The sequence below is a fragment of the Hyperolius riggenbachi genome, chromosome 4 (assembly GCF_040937935.1).
Source record: "Hyperolius riggenbachi isolate aHypRig1 chromosome 4, aHypRig1.pri, whole genome shotgun sequence".
In the NCBI taxonomy this organism is placed as follows: domain Eukaryota; kingdom Metazoa; phylum Chordata; class Amphibia; order Anura; family Hyperoliidae; genus Hyperolius; species Hyperolius riggenbachi.
The window spans coordinates 501281992-501302598 of NC_090649.1; the positions used below are offsets into that span (position 1 = coordinate 501281992).

The window sequence follows — 20607 nt, forward strand, 5'->3', positions numbered from 1 at the left end:
AGCCGGGTAACAGGAAGGGGCGGGATCCGGGGGAAGAGGCTGCTGTCAGCTCCTCTCTGATGCCGGATATTACCACCTGTGCACAAGACAGAAGCTCAATCAGTATGCTGCAGCCGGGTAACAGGAAGGGGCGGGATCCCGGGGAAGAGGCTGCTGTCAGCTCCTGTCTGATGCTGGATATTACCACCTGTGCACAAGACAGAAGCTCAATCATTAACAGGAAGGGGCGGGATCCCGGGGAAGAGGCTGCTGTCAGCTCCTGTCTGATGCTGGATATTACCACCTGTGCACAAGACAGAAGCTCAATCAGTAACACGCTGCAGCCGGGTAACAGGAAGGGGCGGGATCCCAGGAAAGAGGCTGCTGTCAGCTCCTGTCTGATGCCGGATATTACCACCTGTGCACAAGACAGAAGCTCAATCAGTAACATGCTGTAGCCGGGTAACAGGAAGGGGCGGGATCCCGGGGAAGAGGCTGCTGTCAGCTCCTGTCTGATGCCGGATATTACCACCTGTGCACAAGACAGAAGCTCAATCAGTAACAGGAAGGGGCGGGATCCCGGGGAAGAGGCTGCTGTCAGCTCCTGTCTGATGCCGGATATTACCACCTGTGCACAAGACAGAAGCTCAATCAGTAACATGCTGCAGCCGGGTAACAGGAAGGAGCGGGATCCCAGGGAAGAGGCTGCTGTCAGCTCCTGTCTGATGCCAGATATTACCACCTGTGCACAAGACAGAAGCTCAATCAGCAACATGCTGCAGCCGGGTAACAGGAAGGGGCGGGATCCCGGGGAAGAGGCTGCTGTCCGCTCCTGTCTGATGCCGGATATTACCACCTGTGCACAAGACAGAAGCTCAATCAGTAACATGCTGCAGCCGGGTAACAGGAAGGGGCGGGATCCCGGGGAAGAGGCTCCTGTCTGATGCCGGATATTACCACCTGTGCACAAGACAGAAGCTCAATCAGTAACAGGAAGGGGCGGGATCCCGGGGAAGAGGCTGCTGTCAGCTCCTCTCTGATGCCGGATATTACCACCTGTGCACAAGACAGAAGCTCAATCAGTAACAGGAAGGGGCGGGATCCCGGGGAAGAGGCTGCTGTCAGCTCCTGCAAACGGATACGCTAAATCCAGTGCTGGAGACTTGGGCGCAGCCGGCGCCACCACAGGCCGTAATAGGAACTACGGCTATCGCAGGGAGTAACTTCAGCGACGTCAGAAGACGGATCTGAAGTTGCTTTTAAAACAATCATTCGGCCTCCAGCAATCGCTGGAAGCCTAATTATATCATTCCCCACTATCCATGGCGGCCTGGAGGGGGAATAGTAATTAACACGGCCGGGACTTGTGCAGAAGCAGGATCAGCCAAGTACCGGCTGTATCCTGCGCCCAAGTCTCCCGCGCTGTTATCTCTCGTACGCCCTGCAGAGTGTGTTAACTGAATTCATTTAAGCCTGCAGCAATGTAAACAGATGAACCCGCCGGCTTCGGCTCTCGCTCTCCTCCCCCTGCCTCTCCTATACAATACTGGCAGCCGGCGGGGGGGGACATGCGTGTACCCCCAGAGTACGACTCTCAGGGACACGCATGTCCCCCAGTTGCCAGTATTGTGTAGGAGAGAGGCAGGGGGAGGAGAGCGAGCCAAAGCCAGCGGCTTCATCTGTGAAGGTGGCCATACACTGGTCGATTTGCCATCAGATTCGACCAACAGATAGATCCCTCTCTGATTGGAAAGGGATCGTATGGCTGCCTTTACTGCAAACAGATTGTAAATCGATTTCAGCCTGAAACCGTTCACAATCTGTGGTGGTGGCGCTGCCGCCACTCCCCCCCCCCCCCCCCATTACCTGCTCCACCGGCGCGACTCCCCAGGTCTTCTTCTCTGCTCTGGTCTTCGGGTCTGGCATGCTCCACTTCCTCCTGTCCGGCAGTAGAGCGCCCTCTACTGTTTAAACTTCCTTCCCGGGACAGGAGGAAGTGAAGCATGCCGGAGACCAGACCAGAGCAGTAGAGATGGGAAGTTCGGATCTTTTCAATGATCCGGATGATTCGAATCGGATCATTGAAGAGATCCGGATCTTTGATCCGAATCTCGGATCATTTTACTACCAGAAGCATTCGGGGGTGAAATGAACAGCAGGACAGGTCTGTGGACAGGAGAAGGGGAGGGGGGTGGACACACAGAGTAGGGGAGAAGATGGACAGAGGGCAGGGAGTGGACAGAGATGGGAGGAGGGACGAGCAGAGAGCAGAAATGTTTGCACGTAATACCCACATGCTGCAATCATATGCTTTACATATATTTCACCTATATGTTCATCTGTACACTTTGAAAGAAAAGGTCGCGCAGTGAAAGAAAGCATTCCCAGAAGATAAGTGCAGCTGTTTAGTGCCGAGTGCAGGAGGATTATATTGCCTTTCAATCACACTGTCTGCAAAGTTACTGAGCTGTGCTGAGCCAAAAGCTTCCCATGTGTTCACTGTGCAGCACTACGGAACAGCCAGCCTATAATGGGCAGCACATTGCAGCCAGTATGTGTGCTCTACACATGTCTGGCAGTGGCACCCATGTCCCCTCTCTCTCATCTACCTGTCTCTGCAAGGCTGCCTCCCTTCCAACAGAGTGATCCATCTAAGCTCTGCTTCCAGGACCCCGCTGCTCGCTGAGAGGGGGCGTGTCGCTCCTGGCCCCGCCCCTTTTGCGATCCGAATCGTTCATTTTGATGATTCGGATGATCGACTCATAAAATAGATTCGGATCAAAGATCCGAATCGTTCATGATCCGGACAACACTACAGAGCAGAGAGGAAGACAGCGGAGACCTGGGGAGTCGCGCCGGTGGAGCAGGTAATATATTGCTGCTGTATTGCGTCAGTCGTCGGGAACTCGAACGCCGCTAGCGACGCGCACCTTACCCGCGGGCGATCGACGGTAATTTACCGCACGGAGTGATCGACGGGATCGGTCTATTTTGGGACGAAATAGATCGAAATTTAGCGTGTAGCGTGAACAATGTGACAGCAGATACGATCCCAGTGATCGAATCTGCTGTCAATCGGCGGGGAATTGTCTTTACATTGTCTTAAATTAATTCAATGAAGTCACTTTTGATAGATTTGGCCGCAGCAAGACGGCCAGTAAAACATGAATCGGGGACGTTACTCAGCGGCTAATGGAAAAGTACCAAAACCTCTTGAAAAGCCGCTAGTGCAGGGATGTCAGACCGGTCCTGCGAGGGCCGAGATCCTCCCACAGATGGGTGTGAATCAGGAGTCCACACATGTGCGCCAGTGCAGGGATGTCAGACCGCTCCTAGGAGGGCCGAGGTCCTCACACATATCTGACACATTGATGGGTGTGAATGAGGGAAGGTCCATCAGGTAGAGCACATTCCTCTCTCTCAGTCCATCCTAAACACCGGCATGGATCCGCCCCCCCGGCCGGGAGCTCCACACATGTGCGCCAGTGTAGGGATGTCAGACCGCTCCTAGGAGGGCCGAGATCCTCACACAGGTGGGTGTGAATCAGGCGCGGTCCATCAGGTAGAACACATTCCCTACACCGGCATGGATCCGCCCTCCCGGCCGGGAGCTCCACACATGTGCGCCAGTGCAGGGATGTCAGACCGCTCCTAGGAGGGCCGAGATCCTCACACATATCTGACACATTGATGGGTGTGAATGAGGCGCGGCCCATCAGGTAGAGCACGTTCCCTACACCGGCATGGATCTGACCCTCCAGGCCGGGAGCTCCACACATGTGCGCCAGTGCAGGGATGTCAGACCGCTCCTAGGAGGGCCGAGATCCTCACACAGGTGGGTGTGAATCAGGCGCGGCCCATCAGGTAGAGCACGTTCCCTACACCGGCATGGATCTGACCCTCCAGGCCGGGAGCTCCACACATGTGCGCCAGTGTATTGCGGATCTGCGACAGGTTTTGTGGTGCGCCGGGCCTAACTCTTTACCAGGCTGTGGCCTCCAATCAGATACCTGCAGGGCGGAGTCTGGATGCCGCGTTCAGGAGGAGGAGCTCTCACTCAATGCTCACTTGAAACAGCCAGAGTGCCTCAGCTCACTGCTGGGGGCGGGCCTTACCATAGGGGGCGGGCCTTACCAGCAGCCACAGCTGTAATGATTACTGCTGCCCTGGCTGTGTAAGCAGGAGGCTCCTCCCATCCTCACCCACGTCACGATGACTCCGCCCCATCTCCAGGTAGACCAGCCCCTGAGGGGCTCTGCCACGCCCACTGCAAGCTCCGCCCTCCCCAGCTCATACACCCCGTCACACATGGGTAGCTCCTCCTCCTGACTGGCCCCTCCCGCAGCGGGAACACCTCAGTGAAGAGATGGGCGTGTCTCCCCGCTGCTCATCACTCCACAATACCTGCGCTGCGCTCTGATTGGGCGCCGCTACCTCGGAGACATGACGTCACCCGCTCAGCTGCTCGACTCACCTCTCCCGCGCCGCTTCATATCCCAACCAAGCCACGCCTACCTACCCGGCGCGTCATGTGACCAACCAAGCCACGCCTACCTCCCCGGCGCGTCGTGTGACCAACCAAGCCACGCCTACCCCCGAGCGTCACGTGACCCATCACACCGCACACCTCCCCCTCCTCCCAGCCATCGATAATCACCGGCGCCTCTCATCCCAGATTCAGATTCTTATCTAAATAACGTTTTGTCTTCTTGTTTTACAAAAATGGCCAAAATGTGGAGTGTGACTACATTGCCCGGCGTGCATTGCGCGGTGTGCGGGGCGGAACGCCCACTGCGCACGATAGGACGTATGCTAGCGGGGGCGGGGCCTGGTGATGGCTGGGCTGATATGACAGTAGTGGGCGGGGCCTGGTGACGGCTGAGCCGGCAGAGCCCGCCCCCCACGCTGGAGATGTATGACGGCAGTGGGCGGGGCCTGGTGACACCTGAGACGGTAGGACACTGGTGGGCGGGGCCTGGTGACGGCTGGGCTGATATGACAGTAGTGGGCGGGGCCTGGTGACGGCTGAGCCGGCAGAGCCCGCCCCCCCACGCTGGAGATGTATGACGGCAGTGGGCGGGGCCTGATGACAGCCCGTCAGTCCCGCCCCCCAGCGCTGCCGGCTGTTATGTGCGGCTGGCCGGGCAGGCAGGATGTGGGTGTTCGGCTACGGCTCGCTGATCTGGAAGGTGGACTTCCCGTATGAGGAGAAGCTGCTCGGCTACATCACTGGCTACAGCCGCAGGTTCTGGCAGGGGAGCACCGACCACCGGGGGGTCCCGGGACAGGTGAGACGCTGACTCCTCCCACCCTCTGACCCCTCCCACTCTGACCACCAGGGGGTCCCGGGACAGGTGAGACACTGACTCCTCCCACCAGCCTCTGACCCCTCCCCCCACCATCTGACCCCTCCCACTCTGACCTCCAGCACTGACCACCGGGGGGTCCCGGGACAGGTGAGAAGCTCCACCCCTCCCCCAGCCTCTGACCCCTCCCACTCTGACCTCCAGCACCGACCACCAGGGGGCCCTGGGACAGGTGAGACACTGACTCCTCCCACCCTCTGACCCCTCCCCCCACCCTCTGACCCCTCCCCCCTGACCTCCAGCACCGACCACCGGGGGGTCCCGGGACAGGTGAGACACTGACTCCTCCAACCTGACCTCTGACCCCTCCCCCCAGCCTCTGACCCCCCCCCCCCCCCCTGACCTCCAGCACTGAACACCGGGGGGTCCCGGGACAGGTGAGACTCTGACCCCTCCCACCTGACCTCCAGCACCGACCACCGGGAGGGGGGACCCAGGACAGGTGAGACTCATCACCCCTCCTATTAGCCTCTGATCCTCCCCCCTGACCTCCAGCACTGACCACCGGAGGGTCCCGGGACAGGTGAGAGGCACTAGGTAGTCCATCTTTGCACAGGTTGTTGGGCCTGACGCCTGTTTTGGGAAACTTCTAGAATGACCGGATATAAGACCGCTTAGGGCCCGTTTCCACTTGTGCGGTGGGAATCGCCGTGGTAAAAATTTACATGCGGATGCGAACTTCGCATGCGGTCATATGCGAATTTTCATGCAAATTCGCATACGATTTTGCATGGATGACGATGTATGCAAATTTATTTAACCATAGCAGTGCCTGTGTGCTTTTCCATTGATTCCATGCAAAATCGTATGCGAATTCGCATGAAAATTCGCATACCAATACCGCATGTGAATTCCCTATTAAATACATTGTATGCGATTCGCATAGCGGTATGCGAATTCTGATGGCTCTGCCGTCCAGATTTTTTTCTGCACTGAAAAATGCAAAGGAATCCTGACAAGTGGAAACAGTCCCATCCACTTGTATTGGCTATGCGAATTCGCATGCAGCAAACGCATGCAAATTCGCGATAGTGAAAACGGGCCCTTAGTAATAAAATAACCTTTAACGTAAAGCCAATGGGCGTGGCCACAGCTCCAAGACCCCCTAACGTCAAATGGCGTCAAGTCCTGGGGCCAGCTACTGCAGGAGATCGTGCGCTGGCTACGCACGCATCTCCTGCTTGGGGAGCAGAGCTCCGCCCCGCCTTCAGTCTCCAAGCGGCGATCGTCCTCTTTCTACTAAGTACAGCCCTGCGATCTGCAGCAGCGCTGTACTGGGGACAGCCATGTGACACAGTTGTCCCCCTGGCACACTAGAGAGCGATCGGCTCTCATAGGCAGAAGCCTATGACAACCGATCGCCATGATTGGCTGGCTGGGGGGAGGGAGGGGTTTAGGAAAATATATAAATAGTAAAAAATAAAATAAAGAGATACATATTTATTTAAAAAAAAACACACTGGGGGGGCCATCAGACCCCACCAACAGAGAGCTCTGTTGGTGGGGGGAAAAGGGGGGGGGGGGGAATCACTAGTGTGCTGTGTTCTGCGGCCCTGCAGCTTGGCCTTGAAGCTGCAGTGGCCAATTAAACAATAAATAGCCTGGTCTTTAGGGAGGTTTAGCACTGTGGTCCTCTAGTGGTTAAAGGATACCTGAGGTGACATGTGACATGATGAGATAGACATGTGTATGTACAGTGCCAGGCACACAAATAACTAGGCTGTGTTCCTTTTTTTTCTTTCTCTGCCTGAAAGAGTTAAATATCAGGTATGTAAGTGGCTGACTCAGTCTTGACTACAGTCACCCTGACTAAGTGACTACAGTGACCCTGATAAGAAATTCCAACTATAAAACACTTTCCTAGCAGAAAATGGTTTCTGAGAGCAAGAAATAGATAAAAAGGGGGAATTTCTTATCAGTGAGGGTCACACTGTAGTCACTTCCTGTCTGAGTCAGGACTGAGTCAGCCACTTACATACCTGATATTTAACTCTTTCAGGCAGGGAAAAGAAAAAAAGGAACACAGCCTAGTTATTTGTGTGCTAGGCACTGTACATACCCATGTCTATCTCATCATGTCACATGTCACTTTGGGTATCCTTTAAACAAAAAACATTTGTGTTACAGCTGATACAAATCCTAAAATAAATCTCCAGTGTTTATACTTCCTGATTTATAGAAGCAGACATATTGTTAAAGAGACTCTGTAACATGAAAAACATCCCCTGGGGGGTACTCACCTCGGGTGGGGGAAGCCTCCGGATCCTAATGAGGCTTCCCACGCCGTCCTCTGTCCCACGGGGGTCTCGCTGCAGCCCTCCGAACAGCCGGCGACAGAGCCGACTGTCAGTTCAATATTTACCTTTGCTGGCTCCAGCGGGGGCGCTGTGGCGACTTTCGGCACGGAAATAGACGGAAATACCCGATCTCCGTCGGGTCCGCTCTACTGCGCAGGCGCCGGAAACTTGCGCCTGCGCAGTAGAGCAGACCCGACTGCGATCGAGTATTTCCTCCTACTTCGGAGCCGTCAGAGCGCCTGCGCAGGAGCCAGGAAGGTAAATATTACGTCACCGCTGCACGGAGGGCTGCAGCGAGACCCCTGACGGATGGAGGACGGCGTGGGAAGCCTCATTAGGATCCGGAGGCTTCCCCCACCCGAGGTGAGTACCCCCCAGGGGCCGTTTGTCGTTACAGTTCCTCTTTAACAGCGTGTGCTTTCAAATAAGCTTATCTGCCATCTCTGCCGTGGCAATCATGTGACATAGGGGAGAGATCAAATCACAACTTGTGATTAGACACAAATGGTGTGTGTGTGTGTACAGTGTGTGTGTGTACAGTGTGTGTGTGTGTGTGTAGGGGGGGGGGGGATTAGACACAGATGAGAGGGAATTACACAGGCTAATCTCTCTAAATACATACAGGGTGCATTTGTCTCTGTTTTCCTTCTGTCCTGTATAAGAGTTTAGCTCCACTTTAAGACTTTGTTGCACTCCGACCTCTGCGTCCATTTTTCTCTGTCGACTGTTGTCAGAATACCATCCCAGCAGGCCACACATCATCATTCACTACAAAGACTTTATCGCTTACTGGACTCCAACACAGTATTTTGATCTTTCAGACATTCTACCTTCTGTCTCATCTCTTATGCTGGGGATACACGGTACGACCCGGCGGAGCGATTAGCTGCCGGATCGACTCCCGCCGCCGTCCGGATCTTTTCCCGCTCGTCCCCGCCGGCGCTTCCTTATCTCCCGCTCGACTCCTCGCTATTGTGCGCCCGCAGGGATCGAGCGAGGTCATCGGACCTGTCGGAAATTATCAATCTAGCCATCAGCGGCTCAATTGATAAGGGGAAAACCGTACCGAGTATCCCCAGCATAACTTATTGTATCCAACCAATCTGTTCAGCTGCTGCATATATTTATCTGCCAGTGCCCAGGGATATGTGTTGTGTATAGTTTTATAATAAAACCTAACGATTTAGTGGTTCCAGTTTTTATTCTGATCCATGCTAGAGCTCTCTGTCCTCAGGAGAGACACTACCGCATTGTCTGATCTCTGATCCATGATAGAGCTCTCTGTCCTCAGGAGACACACTACCGCATTGTCTGATCTCTGATCCATGCTAGAACTCTCTGTCCTCAGAAGAGACACACTACCGCATTGTCTGATCTCTGATCCATGCTAGAGCTCTCTGTCCTCAGAAGAGACACACTACCGCACTGTCTGATCTCTGATCCATGCTAGAGCTCTCTGTCCTCAGAAGAGACACACTACCGCATTGTCTGATCTCTGATCCATGCTAGAGCTCTCTGTCCTCAGAAGAGACACTACCGCATTGTCTGATCTCTGATCCATGCTAGAGCTCTCTGTCCTCAGAAGAGACACTACCGCATTGTCTGATCTCTGATCCATGCTAGAGCTCTCTGTCCTCAGAAGAGACACTACCGCATTGTCTGATCTCTGATCCATGCTAGAGCTCTCTGTCCTCAGAAGAGACACTACCGCATTGTCTGATCTCTGATCCATGCTAGAACTATCTGTCCTCAGAAGAGACACACTACCGCATTGTCTGATCTCTGATCCATGCTAGAGCTCTCTGTCCTCAGAAGAGACACTACCGCATTGTCTGATCTCTGATCCATGCTAGAACTCTCTGTCCTCAGAAGAGACACTACCGCATTGTCTGATCTCTGATCCATGCTAGAGCTCTCTGTCCACATGAGAGACACACTACCGCATTGTCTGATCTCTGATCCATGCTAGAGCTCTCTGTCCTCAGGAGAGACACACTACCGCATTGTCTGATCTCTGATCCATGCTAGACCTCTCTGTCCTCAGGAGAGACACACTACCGCATTGTCTGATCTCTGATCCATGCTAGACCTCTCTGTCCTCAGAAGAGACACACTACCGCATTGTCTGATCTCTGATCCATGCTAGACCTCTCTGTCCTCAGGAGAGACACTACCGCATTGTCTGATCTCTGATCCATGCTAGAACTCTCTGTCCTCAGTAGAGACACACTACCACATTGTCTGATCTCTGATCCATGCTAGACCTCTCTGTCCTCAGGAGACACACTACCGCATTGTCTGATCTCTGATCCATGCTAGACCTCTCTGTACTCAGGAGACACACTACCGCATTGTCTGATCTCTGATCCATGCTAGAACTCTCTGCCCTCAGAAGAGACACACTACTGCATTGTCTGATCTCTGATCCATGCTAGAACTCTCTGTCCTCAGAAGAGACACACTACTGCATTGTCTGATCTCTGATCCATGCTAGAACTCTCTGCCCTCAGAAGAGACACACTACTGCATTGTCTGATCTCTGATCCATGCTAGAACTCTCTGTCCTCAGAAGAGACACTACCGCATTGTCTGATCTCTGATCCATGCTAGAACTCTCTGCCCTCAGAAGAGACACACTACTGCATTGTCTGATCTCTGATCCATGCTAGAACTCTCTGCCCTCAGAAGAGACACACTACTGCATTGTCTGATCTCTGATCCATGCTAGAACTCTCTGTCCTCAGAAGAGACACTACCGCATTGTCTGATCTCTGATCCATGCTAGACCCCTCTGTCCTCAGTAGAGACACACTACCACATTGTCTGATCTCTGATCCATGCTAGAACTCTCTGTCCACAGAAGAGACACACTACTGCATTGTCTGATCTCTGATCCATGCTAGACCTCTCTGTCCTCAGAAGAGACACACTACCGCATTGTCTGATCTCTGATCCATGCTAGACCTCTCTGTCCTCAGGAGAGACACTACCGCATTGTCTGATCTCTGATCCATGCTAGACCTCTCTGTCCTCAGAAGAGACACACTACCGCATTGTCTGATCTCTGATCCATGCTAGACCTCTCTGTCCTCAGTAGAGACACACTACCACATTGTCTGATCTCTGATCCATGCTAGAGCTCTCTGTCCTCAGGAGACACACTACCGCATTGTCTGATCTCTGATCCATGTTAGAGCTCTCTGTCCTCAGAAGAGACACTACCACATTGCCTGATCTCTGATCCATGCTAGAGCTCTCTGTCCTCAGAAGAGACACACTACCGCACTGTCTGATCTCTGATCCATGCTAGAGCTCTCTGTCCTCAGAAGAGACACACTACCGCACTGTCTGATCTCTGATCCATGCTAGAGCTCTCTGTCCTCAGAAGAGACACACTACCGCATTGTCTGATCTCTGATCCATGCTAGAGCTCTCTGTCCTCAGAAGAGACACACTACCGCATTGTCTGATCTCTGATCCATGCTAGACCTCTCTGTCCTCAGAAGAGACACACTACCGCATTGTCTGATCTCTGATCCATGCTAGACCTCTCTGTCCTCAGAAGAGACACACTACCACATTGTCTGATCACTGATCCATGCTAGAGCTCTCTGTCCTCAGAAGAGACACACTACCGCATTGTCTGATCTCTGATCCATGCTAGAGCTCTCTGTCCTCAGAAGAGACACACTACCGCATTGTCTGATCTCTGATCCATGCTAGAGCTCTCTGTCCTCAGAAGAGACACACTACCGCATTGTCTGATCTCTGATCCATGCTAGAGCTCTCTGTCCTCAGGAGAGACACACTACCGCATTGTCTGATCTCTGATCCATGCTAGAACTTTCTCTCCTCAGAAGACACACTACCGCATTGTCTGATCTCTGATCCATGCTAGAGCTCTCTGTCCTCAGAAGAGACACTACCGCATTGTCTGATCTCTGATCCATGCTGGAGCTCTCTGTCCTCAGAAGAGAAACACTACCGCATTTTCTGATCTCTGATCCATGCTAGAACTCTCTGTCCTCAGAAGAGACACACTACCGCATTGTCTGATCTCTGATCCATGCTAGAACTCTCTGTCCTCAGAAGAGACACACTACTGCATTGTCTGATCTCTGATCCATGCTAGACCTCTGTCCTCAGAAGAGACACACTACCGCATTCTCTGATCTCTGATCCATGCTAGACCTCTGTCCTCAGAAGAGACACACTACCGCATTGTCTAATCTCTGATCCATGCTAGAGCTCTCTGTCCTCAGGAGACACGCTACCACATTGTCTTATCTCTGATCCATGCTAGAGCTCTGTCCTCAGGAGAGACACACTACCGCATTGTCTGATCTCTGATCGATGCTAGACCTCTCTGTCCTCAGAATAGACACACTACCGCATTGTCTGATCTCTGATCCATGCTAGAGCTCTGTCCTCAGAAGAGACACTACCGCATTGTCTGATCTCTGATCCATGCTAGAACTCTCTGTCCTCAGAAGAGACACACTACCGTATTGTCTGATCTCTGATCCATGCTAGAGCTCTGTCCTCAGAAGAGACACACTACCGCATTGTCTGATCTCTGATGCATGCTAGAACTCTCTGTCCTCAGAAGAGACACACTACCGCATTGTCTGATCGCTGATTCATGCTGGAGCTCTCTGTCCTCAGGAGACACACTACCGCATTGTCTGATCTCTGATCCATGCTAGAGCTCTCTGTCCTCAGAAGAGACACACTACCGCATTGTCTGATCTCTGATCTATGCTAGACCTCTCTGTCCTCAGAAGAGACACACTACTGCATTGTCTGATCTCTGATCCATGCTAGAGCTCTCTGTCCTCAGGAGACACACAACCGCATTGTCTGATCTCTGATCCATGCTGGAACTCTCTGTCCTCAGAAGAGAGACTACCGCATTGTCTGATCTCCGATCCGTGCTAGACCTCTCTGTCCTCAGAAGAGACACACTACCGCATTGTCTGATCTTTAATCCATGCTAGACCTCTCTGTCCTCAGAAGAGACACACTACTGCATTGTCTGATCTCTGATCCATGCTAGAGCTCTGCCCTCAGAAGAGACACACTACCGCATTGTCTGATCTTTGATCCATGCTAGACCTCTCTGTCCTCAGAGGAGACACACTACTGCATTGTCTGAGCTCTGATCCATGCTAGACCTCTCTGCCCTTTATAAGAGACGCACTACCGCATTGTCTGATCTTTATAAATTGTTGATTTAGCTAGTGTGTAGAAGATTAATGCTAGGCATATACGGTCAGATACATGTTATCAATCAAGCCGCTGATGGCTCGATTGATAATATCCGACGTATCCGCTCACCACGGCGGATCGATTCTGCTCTTGATCCCCGCGGGCGGACAATAGAAAAAAACGAGCGGCTGATAAGTGCCTGCGGGGACGAGCGGGAATCGATCGTCGTGGACGAGCGGTGATGTGCCGACATCGATCCGCTTGCTCGATTCCGCCGCACAATTGCACCGTGTATGCCCAGCATAAGACCCATATGCAATTCATTGTTTCTCCTGAGTTATCTCCTAGGAGATAATTTTCATATTCTCTTTAAAATAACTTTTAGGCATTTTACAATCGAAGAAGTACTATCAAAATTATTTTGAGCATTTTCTTGCTTGCTGGTGGTTCAAAAAGCATTTTATGACAATGTGTGAAAATATCACCTGGGAGAAAACTGAGGAGAAAAAGGGAATTGCATATGGCTCTGAGTCTTCTGAGGACCACATGTGCTGTCTGTGTCTGATCACCTGACCTTCTTCTGAGGACCACATGTGCTGTCTGGGTCTGATCGCCTGACCTTCTTCTGAGGACCACATGTGCTGTCTGGGTCTGATCACCTGACCTTCTTCTGAGGACCACATGTGCTGTCTGGGTCTGATCACCTGACCTTCTTCTGAGGACCACATGTGCTGTCTGGGTCTGATCACCTGACCTTCTTCTGAGGACCACATGTGCTGTCTGGGTCTGATCACCTGACCTTCTTCTGAGGACCACATGTGCTGTCTGGGTCTGATCACCTGACCTTCTTCTGAGGACCACATGTGCTGTCTGGGTCTGATCACCTGACCTTCTTCTGAGGACCACATGTGCTGTCTGGGTCTGATCACCTGACCTTCTTCTGAGGACCACATGTGCTGTCTGGGTCTGATCACCTGACCTTCTTCTGAGGACCACATGTGCTGTCTGGGTCTGATCACCTGACCTTCTTCTGAGGACCACATGTGCTGTCTGGGTCTGATCACCTGACCTTCTTCTGAGGACCACATGTGCTGTCTGGGTCTGATCACCTGACCTTCTTCTGAGGACCACATGTGCTGTCTGGGTCTGATCACCTGACCTTCTTCTGAGGACCACATGTGCTGTCTGGGTCTGATCACCTGACCTTCTTCTGAGGACCACATGTGCTGTCTGGGTCTGATCACCTGACCTTCTTCTGAGGACCACATGTGCTGTCTGGGTCTGATCACCTGACCTTCTTCTGAGGACCACATGTGCTGTCTGGGTCTGATCACCTGACCTTCTTCTGAGGACCACATGTGCTGTCTGGGTCTGATCACCTGACCTTCTTCTGAGGACCACATGTGCTGTCTGGGTCTGATCACCTGACCTTTGTCATGCCCACCGCTCCCAGCTCTCCTTTGTCCCCTCCTTACATGGAAACACGCCCCCCCCCCCCCCCCCCCCCGACACCCTCTGCCCGGCCACCGGAGTCAGGCATGTACAGGGAGCTGTCCTGATGGCCACCGCCCCCCGTTCTCCTCAGTCCCCCTCCGTTTTGTCATCGTGCCTTTATGCACACGTGCAGAGCGCTCCTGGCTGCGTACCCCTGGGCACTACCACTCGACTTCAGCAAGCTGAGCTGCGGTGGAAGATTTCGGTAAAAGTGTGTGTATATACAGGATCTTCTCAAAAAATTAGCATATTGTGATAAAGTTCATTATTTTCTGTAATGTACTGATAAACATTAGACTTTCATATATGTTAGATTCATTACACACAACTGAAGTAGTTCAAGCCTTTTATTGTTTTAATATTGATGATTTTGGCATACAGCTCATGAAAACCCAAATTTCCTATCTCAAAAAATTAGCATATTTCATCCGACCAATAAAAGAAAAGTGTTTTTAAAACAAAAAAAGTCAACCTTCAAATAATTATGTTCAGTTATGCACTCAGTACTTGGTCGGGAATCCTTTTGCAGAAATGACTGCTTCAATGCGTGTGGCATGGAGGCAATCAGCCTGTGGCACTGCTCAGGTGTTATGGAGGCCCAGGATGCTTCCATAGCGGCCTTAAGCTCATCCAGAGTGTTGGGTCTTGCATCTCTCAACTTTCTCTTCACAATATCCCACAGATTCTCTATGGGGTTCAGGTCAGGAGAGTTGGCAGGCCAATTGAGCACAGTAAGGCCCGGTTCACATTAGCGGTGGCCGTCCGGAATCGCCGTGCCGGAGCCGGACCGCTTGCAGAACGGACGCACGGCAATAGCAATGAAAGCCTATGCGTCCGTTCACATGCGTCCGTTCTGCCGGATCCGGACTCCGGCGTCCGTTCCAACATGCGCTATTTTTTGGTCCGGCTCCTCCGGCAGCCGTATCCGGGGCGGAGCCGGACTGCACCATCCGGCCAATACAAAGTAATGAGAACCGGAGAGCGCACAACACACTGGCTACAAAAACCGGACGTTCTACCCCACTTCCTATGCATTTTGGATGGGGACCACATGGAGTTCACAGAGTGGGGCAGCAGCGATTTCATGCTGGAGCTCTAGGCAGCAACATGTCTGATATAAGTCTGATAACGAGGAGGCGAACAACAGAGAATTCCCAGGTATACGAAAAATGCCTGGATCCATGGTCCCAACAGCAGTCTCTGTATCCACGGATGGTCTCCACACGTCCACCTGTCTCCAACAATGACCCCAGACCCTTCTGCTGACCTCCCAGACCCCAGGTATTTACAGGTTGTTATCTCCTTAAGAAACCGGATCCGGACCGCAACCGTGTTCACACCGCACGGAAACCGGATGCAAACGGACCGGATCCGGATAGGAACCGTACGGATCAGGTCCGGTCCGGATACGGTGCGGTCCGGACATCCGGTGCGGTTTTGACAAAACCGCAAGTGTGAACGGGGCCTAATACCATGGTCAGTAAACCATTTACCAGTGGTTTTGGCACTGTGAGCAGGTGCCAAGTCATGCTGAAAAATGAAATCTTCATCTCCATAAAGCTTTTCAGCAGATGGAAGCATCCTTTCTGCAAAAGGATTCCCGACCAAGTATTGAGTGCATAACTGAACATAATTATTTGAAGGTTGACTTTTTTTGTTTTAAAAACACTTTTCTTTTATTGGTCGGATGAAATATGCTAATTTTTTGAGATAGGAATTTTGGGTTTTCATGAGCTGAATGCCAAAATCATCAAGATTAAAACAATAAAAGGCTTGTACTACTTCAATTGTGTGTATTTGAATCTAAAATATATGAAAGTCTAATGTTTATCAGTACATTACAGAAAATAATGAACTTTATCACAATATGCTAATTTTTTGAGAAGATCCTGTATACATATATACACACACACACGCACACGCACACACACACACATACACACACTGTACACACTATACACACTACACACACACGTGTGTGTGTGTATATATGTGTATATATACAGTTGTGTGTGCTGTCAGTGTGACTGTGTGTGTTTCGGTAACTTGTGCGTGTGTTTGTATATACAGTGTGTGTTGTCTGTGTGTGTGTTTCTGTAACGTGTGTACAGTGTGTGTGTACAGTGTGTGTGTGTGTGTGTGTGTGTGTGTGTTTCTGTAACGTGTGTGTGTGTGTGTGTGTGTTTTCCTACTACAGATCTTCGAGTGTCTATGAAAACACGCCTAGTCACACTGAGTGGATGACACGAGGGCAGACTGTGTGAGTTTAGCTGTGTGGAGTCCCTGTTGGATGTTTTGCTGGAAGTCTAAGCATGACTCTGCAAAATAATTCTTAACAGTATCAGAAAAAGGATGGCAGCATTGCAGAAAAGTGACTCCTCTGACATTTGCAGACTCCTGTGACTTGCACGTCTGTAGCACCTGATCCATATCGTGCAAGCAGATGGACAGCGGTGTAACCGGTCATGAAATACTTGTCATCTGACACGAACACCCATGTATGCAGGAGCACCCATGTATGCAGGAGCACAGATGCACGCAGGAACACCCATGTATGCAGGAGCACCCATGTATGCAGGAGCACAGATACACGCAGGAACACCCATGTATGCAGGAGCACAGATACACGCAGGAACACCCATGTATGCAGGAGCACAGATGCACGCAGGAACACCCATGTATGCAGGAGCACAGATGCACGCAGGAACACCCATGTATGCAGGAGCACAGATCCATGCAGGAGCACCCATGTATGCAGGAGCACAGATGCACGCAGGAGCACACACATGAACACACATGCATTAACGCACGTGCATGCAGGAACACTCACGCAGGAGCATGCATACAGAAGCACGCAGGAACATGCATGCAGGAGCACACACATGAACACACATGCATTAACGCACACGCATGCAGGAACACTCACGCAGGAGCACAGATGCTACGAGATTCGTTTGACTGTTTTGGGCAAAAAGCATGTATGTAGGATATTATACACTAGTATAGAGCTGACATTTCCTGCTATTTACTAAATAATATGTCACAGACTGTCCCTTAAAGAGGAACTCCAGTGAAAATAATGTAATAAAAAAATTAATACAATAATTATGTATAAATGATTTAGTCAGTGTTTGCCCATTGTAAAATCTTTCCTCTCCCTGATTTACATTCTGGCATTTATTACATGGTGACATTTTTACTGCTGGCAAGGGATGTCAGTGAAAGAAGATGCTGCTTGCTTTTTTGGCAGTTGGAAACCGCTGTAAACAGCTATTTCCCACAATGCAACACGGTTCACAGACAGGAAACTGCCAGGACCATGATCATCACAATTTCCTGAGGGAGGGATTTCACCACAATATCAGCCATACAGCGCCCCCTGATGATCCGTTAGTGAAAAGGAATAGATTTTTCATAGGAAAGGGGGTATCAGCTACTGATTGGGATGAAGTTCAATTCTTGGTCATGGTTTCTCTTTAAAAAAAATCTCACAATCTAATGTATTCAGTCACAGCTGGAGTCATAGCAGTTTTTGGGTACCTGGAGTCGGAGTGGATGAATTCATTACCTGAGCAGTGTTCTCCCTAGAAATATTTTCTAGCCGGGTGGCATGAGAAAGTAGCCGGGTGGGATGAGATGATAGAATGCAGGGCCGGTGCTTCTGTGCACAACTCTGCTTACAGCATAGGAGGAGGTGAGCCGCTGACAGCCAGGTACTCACCAAAACTAGCCGGGTGGAGCATCCAGCTAAAAGAGCCTGTGGAGAACACTGCTGAGGAGTCTGGGTCGGATGATTTTTGTTCCAACTCCACAGCCCTGGATACGCTTGCAGCCAGAGTTGTTACCTAACATTCCCCTTTATCTGGAGGGAGGTAAATCCTCATTGTTCACACACTTTCCTCTTTCTCTTGCAGCCGGGAAGAGTGGTCACACTGGTGGAAGATCCGGAGGTGAGGATTGTGTGTTACAATCGCCATTGCTGTAATTGTGCTGTATATAAACTACAAGTCTACACAGAAAAAAGAATTACATGTGGGCACACTTGTGTGAAATCATACTTGTACCCCCCCCCCCCTGCTGCCCAACTGATGATGTCACTGACAATATACCCCCATCCTCCACAGCGGATGATATCACTGACAATATACCCGCATCCTCCACAGCTGATATCACTGACAATATACCCGCATCCTCCACAGCTGATATCACTGACAATATACCCGCATCCTCCACAGCTGATATCACTGACAATATACCCGCATCCTCCACAGCTGATATCACTGACAATATACCCACATCCTCCACAGCTGATATCACTGACAATATACCCCCATCCTCCACAGCTGATATCACTGACAATATACCCACATCCTCCACAGCTGATATCACTGACAATATACCCACATCCTCCACAGCTGATATCACTGACAATATACCCACATCCTCCACAGCTGATATCACTGACAATATACCCCCATCCTCCACAGCTGATGATATCACTGACAATATACCCCCATCCTCCACAGCTGATATCACTGACAATATACCCGCATCCTCCACAGCTGATGATATCACTGGCAATATTCCCGCATCCTCCACAGCTGATATCACTGACAATATACCCCCATCCTCCACAGCTGATGATATCACTGACAATATACCCCCATCCTCCAAAGCTGATGATATCACTGGCAATATTCCCGCATCCTCCACAGCTGATATCACTGACAATATACCCCCATCCTCCACAGCTGATATCACTGACAATATACCCCCATCCTCCACAGCTGATGATATCACTGACAATATACCCCCATCCTCCAAAGCTGATGATATCACTGGCAATATTCCCGCATCCTCCACAGCTGATATCACTGACAATATACCCCCATCCTCCACAGCTGATATCACTGACAATATACCCCCATCCTCCACAGCTGATATCACTGACAATATTCCCGCATCCTCCACAGCTGATATCACTGACAATATTCCCCCATCCTCCACAGCTGATGATATCACTGGCAATCTACCCACATCCTCCACAGCTGATATCACTGACAATATTCCCGCATCCTCCACAGCTGATATCACTGACAATATACCCGCATCCTCCACAGCTGATGATATCACTGGCAATATACCTGCATCCTCCACAGCTGATGATATCACTGGCAATATACCCGCATCCTCCACAGCTGATGATATCACTGACAATATACCCCCATCCTCCAAAGCTGATGATATCACTGACTATACCCGCATCCTCCACAGCTGATATCACTGACAATATACCCACATCCTCCACAGCTGATATAACTGACAATATACCCACATCCTCCACAGCTGATATCACTGACAATATACCCACATCCTCCACAGCTGATATCACTGACAATATACCCCCATCCTCCACAGCTGATGATATCACTGACAATATACCCCCATCCTCCACAGCTGATGATATCACTGACAATATACCCCCATCCTCCACAGCTGATGATATCACTGGCAATATTCCCGCATCCTCCACAGCTGATATCACTGACAATATACCCCCATCCTCCACAGCTGATGATATCACTGGCAATATTCCCGCATCCTCCAAAGCTGATGATATCACTGACTATATCCGCATCCTCCACAGCTGATGATATCACTGGCAATACTCCCGCATCCTCCACAGCTGATATCATCACTGGCAATATACCCGCATCCTCCACAGCTGATGATATCACTGACAATATACCCGCATCCTCCACAGCTGATATCACTGACAATATACCCGCATCCTCCACAGCTGATATCACTGACAATATTCCCGCATCCTCCACAGCTGATGATATCACTAACAATATACCCGCATCCTCCACAGCTGATATCACTGACAATATACCCGCATCCTCCACAGCTGATATCACTGACAATATACCCACATCCTCTACAGCTGATATCACTGACAATATACCCGCATCCTCCACAGCTGACGATATCACTGGCAATATACCCGCATCCTCCACAGCTGATATCACTGACAATATACCCGCATCCTCCACAGCTGATGATATCACTGACAATATACCCGCATCCTCCACAGCTGATGATATCACTGACAATATACCCGCATCCTCCACAGCTGATATCACTGACAATATTTCCGCATCCTCCACAGCTGATGATATCACTGGCAATACACCTGCATCCTCCACAGCTGATATCTTTATGGTCTTTATGGACCATGCTCTGTGCACTAAGGGGTGCAG

General features: G+C 50.9%; 1 protein-coding gene across 1 annotated transcript in view; it reads left to right on the forward strand.

Moving 5' to 3' along the window:
- Positions 1-5050: 5050 nt before the first annotated feature.
- CHAC2 (ChaC glutathione specific gamma-glutamylcyclotransferase 2) overlaps positions 5051-20607 on the forward strand; it is a 23855-nt gene continuing 8298 nt past the window's right edge. Inside the window, exons 1-2 of the mRNA XM_068233122.1 lie at positions 5051-5267; positions 18259-18294. Coding sequence (XP_068089223.1) covers positions 5133-5267; positions 18259-18294 — 171 coding nt within the window. The 5' untranslated portion in view covers positions 5051-5132. The remainder of the gene's footprint in view (positions 5268-18258; positions 18295-20607) is intronic.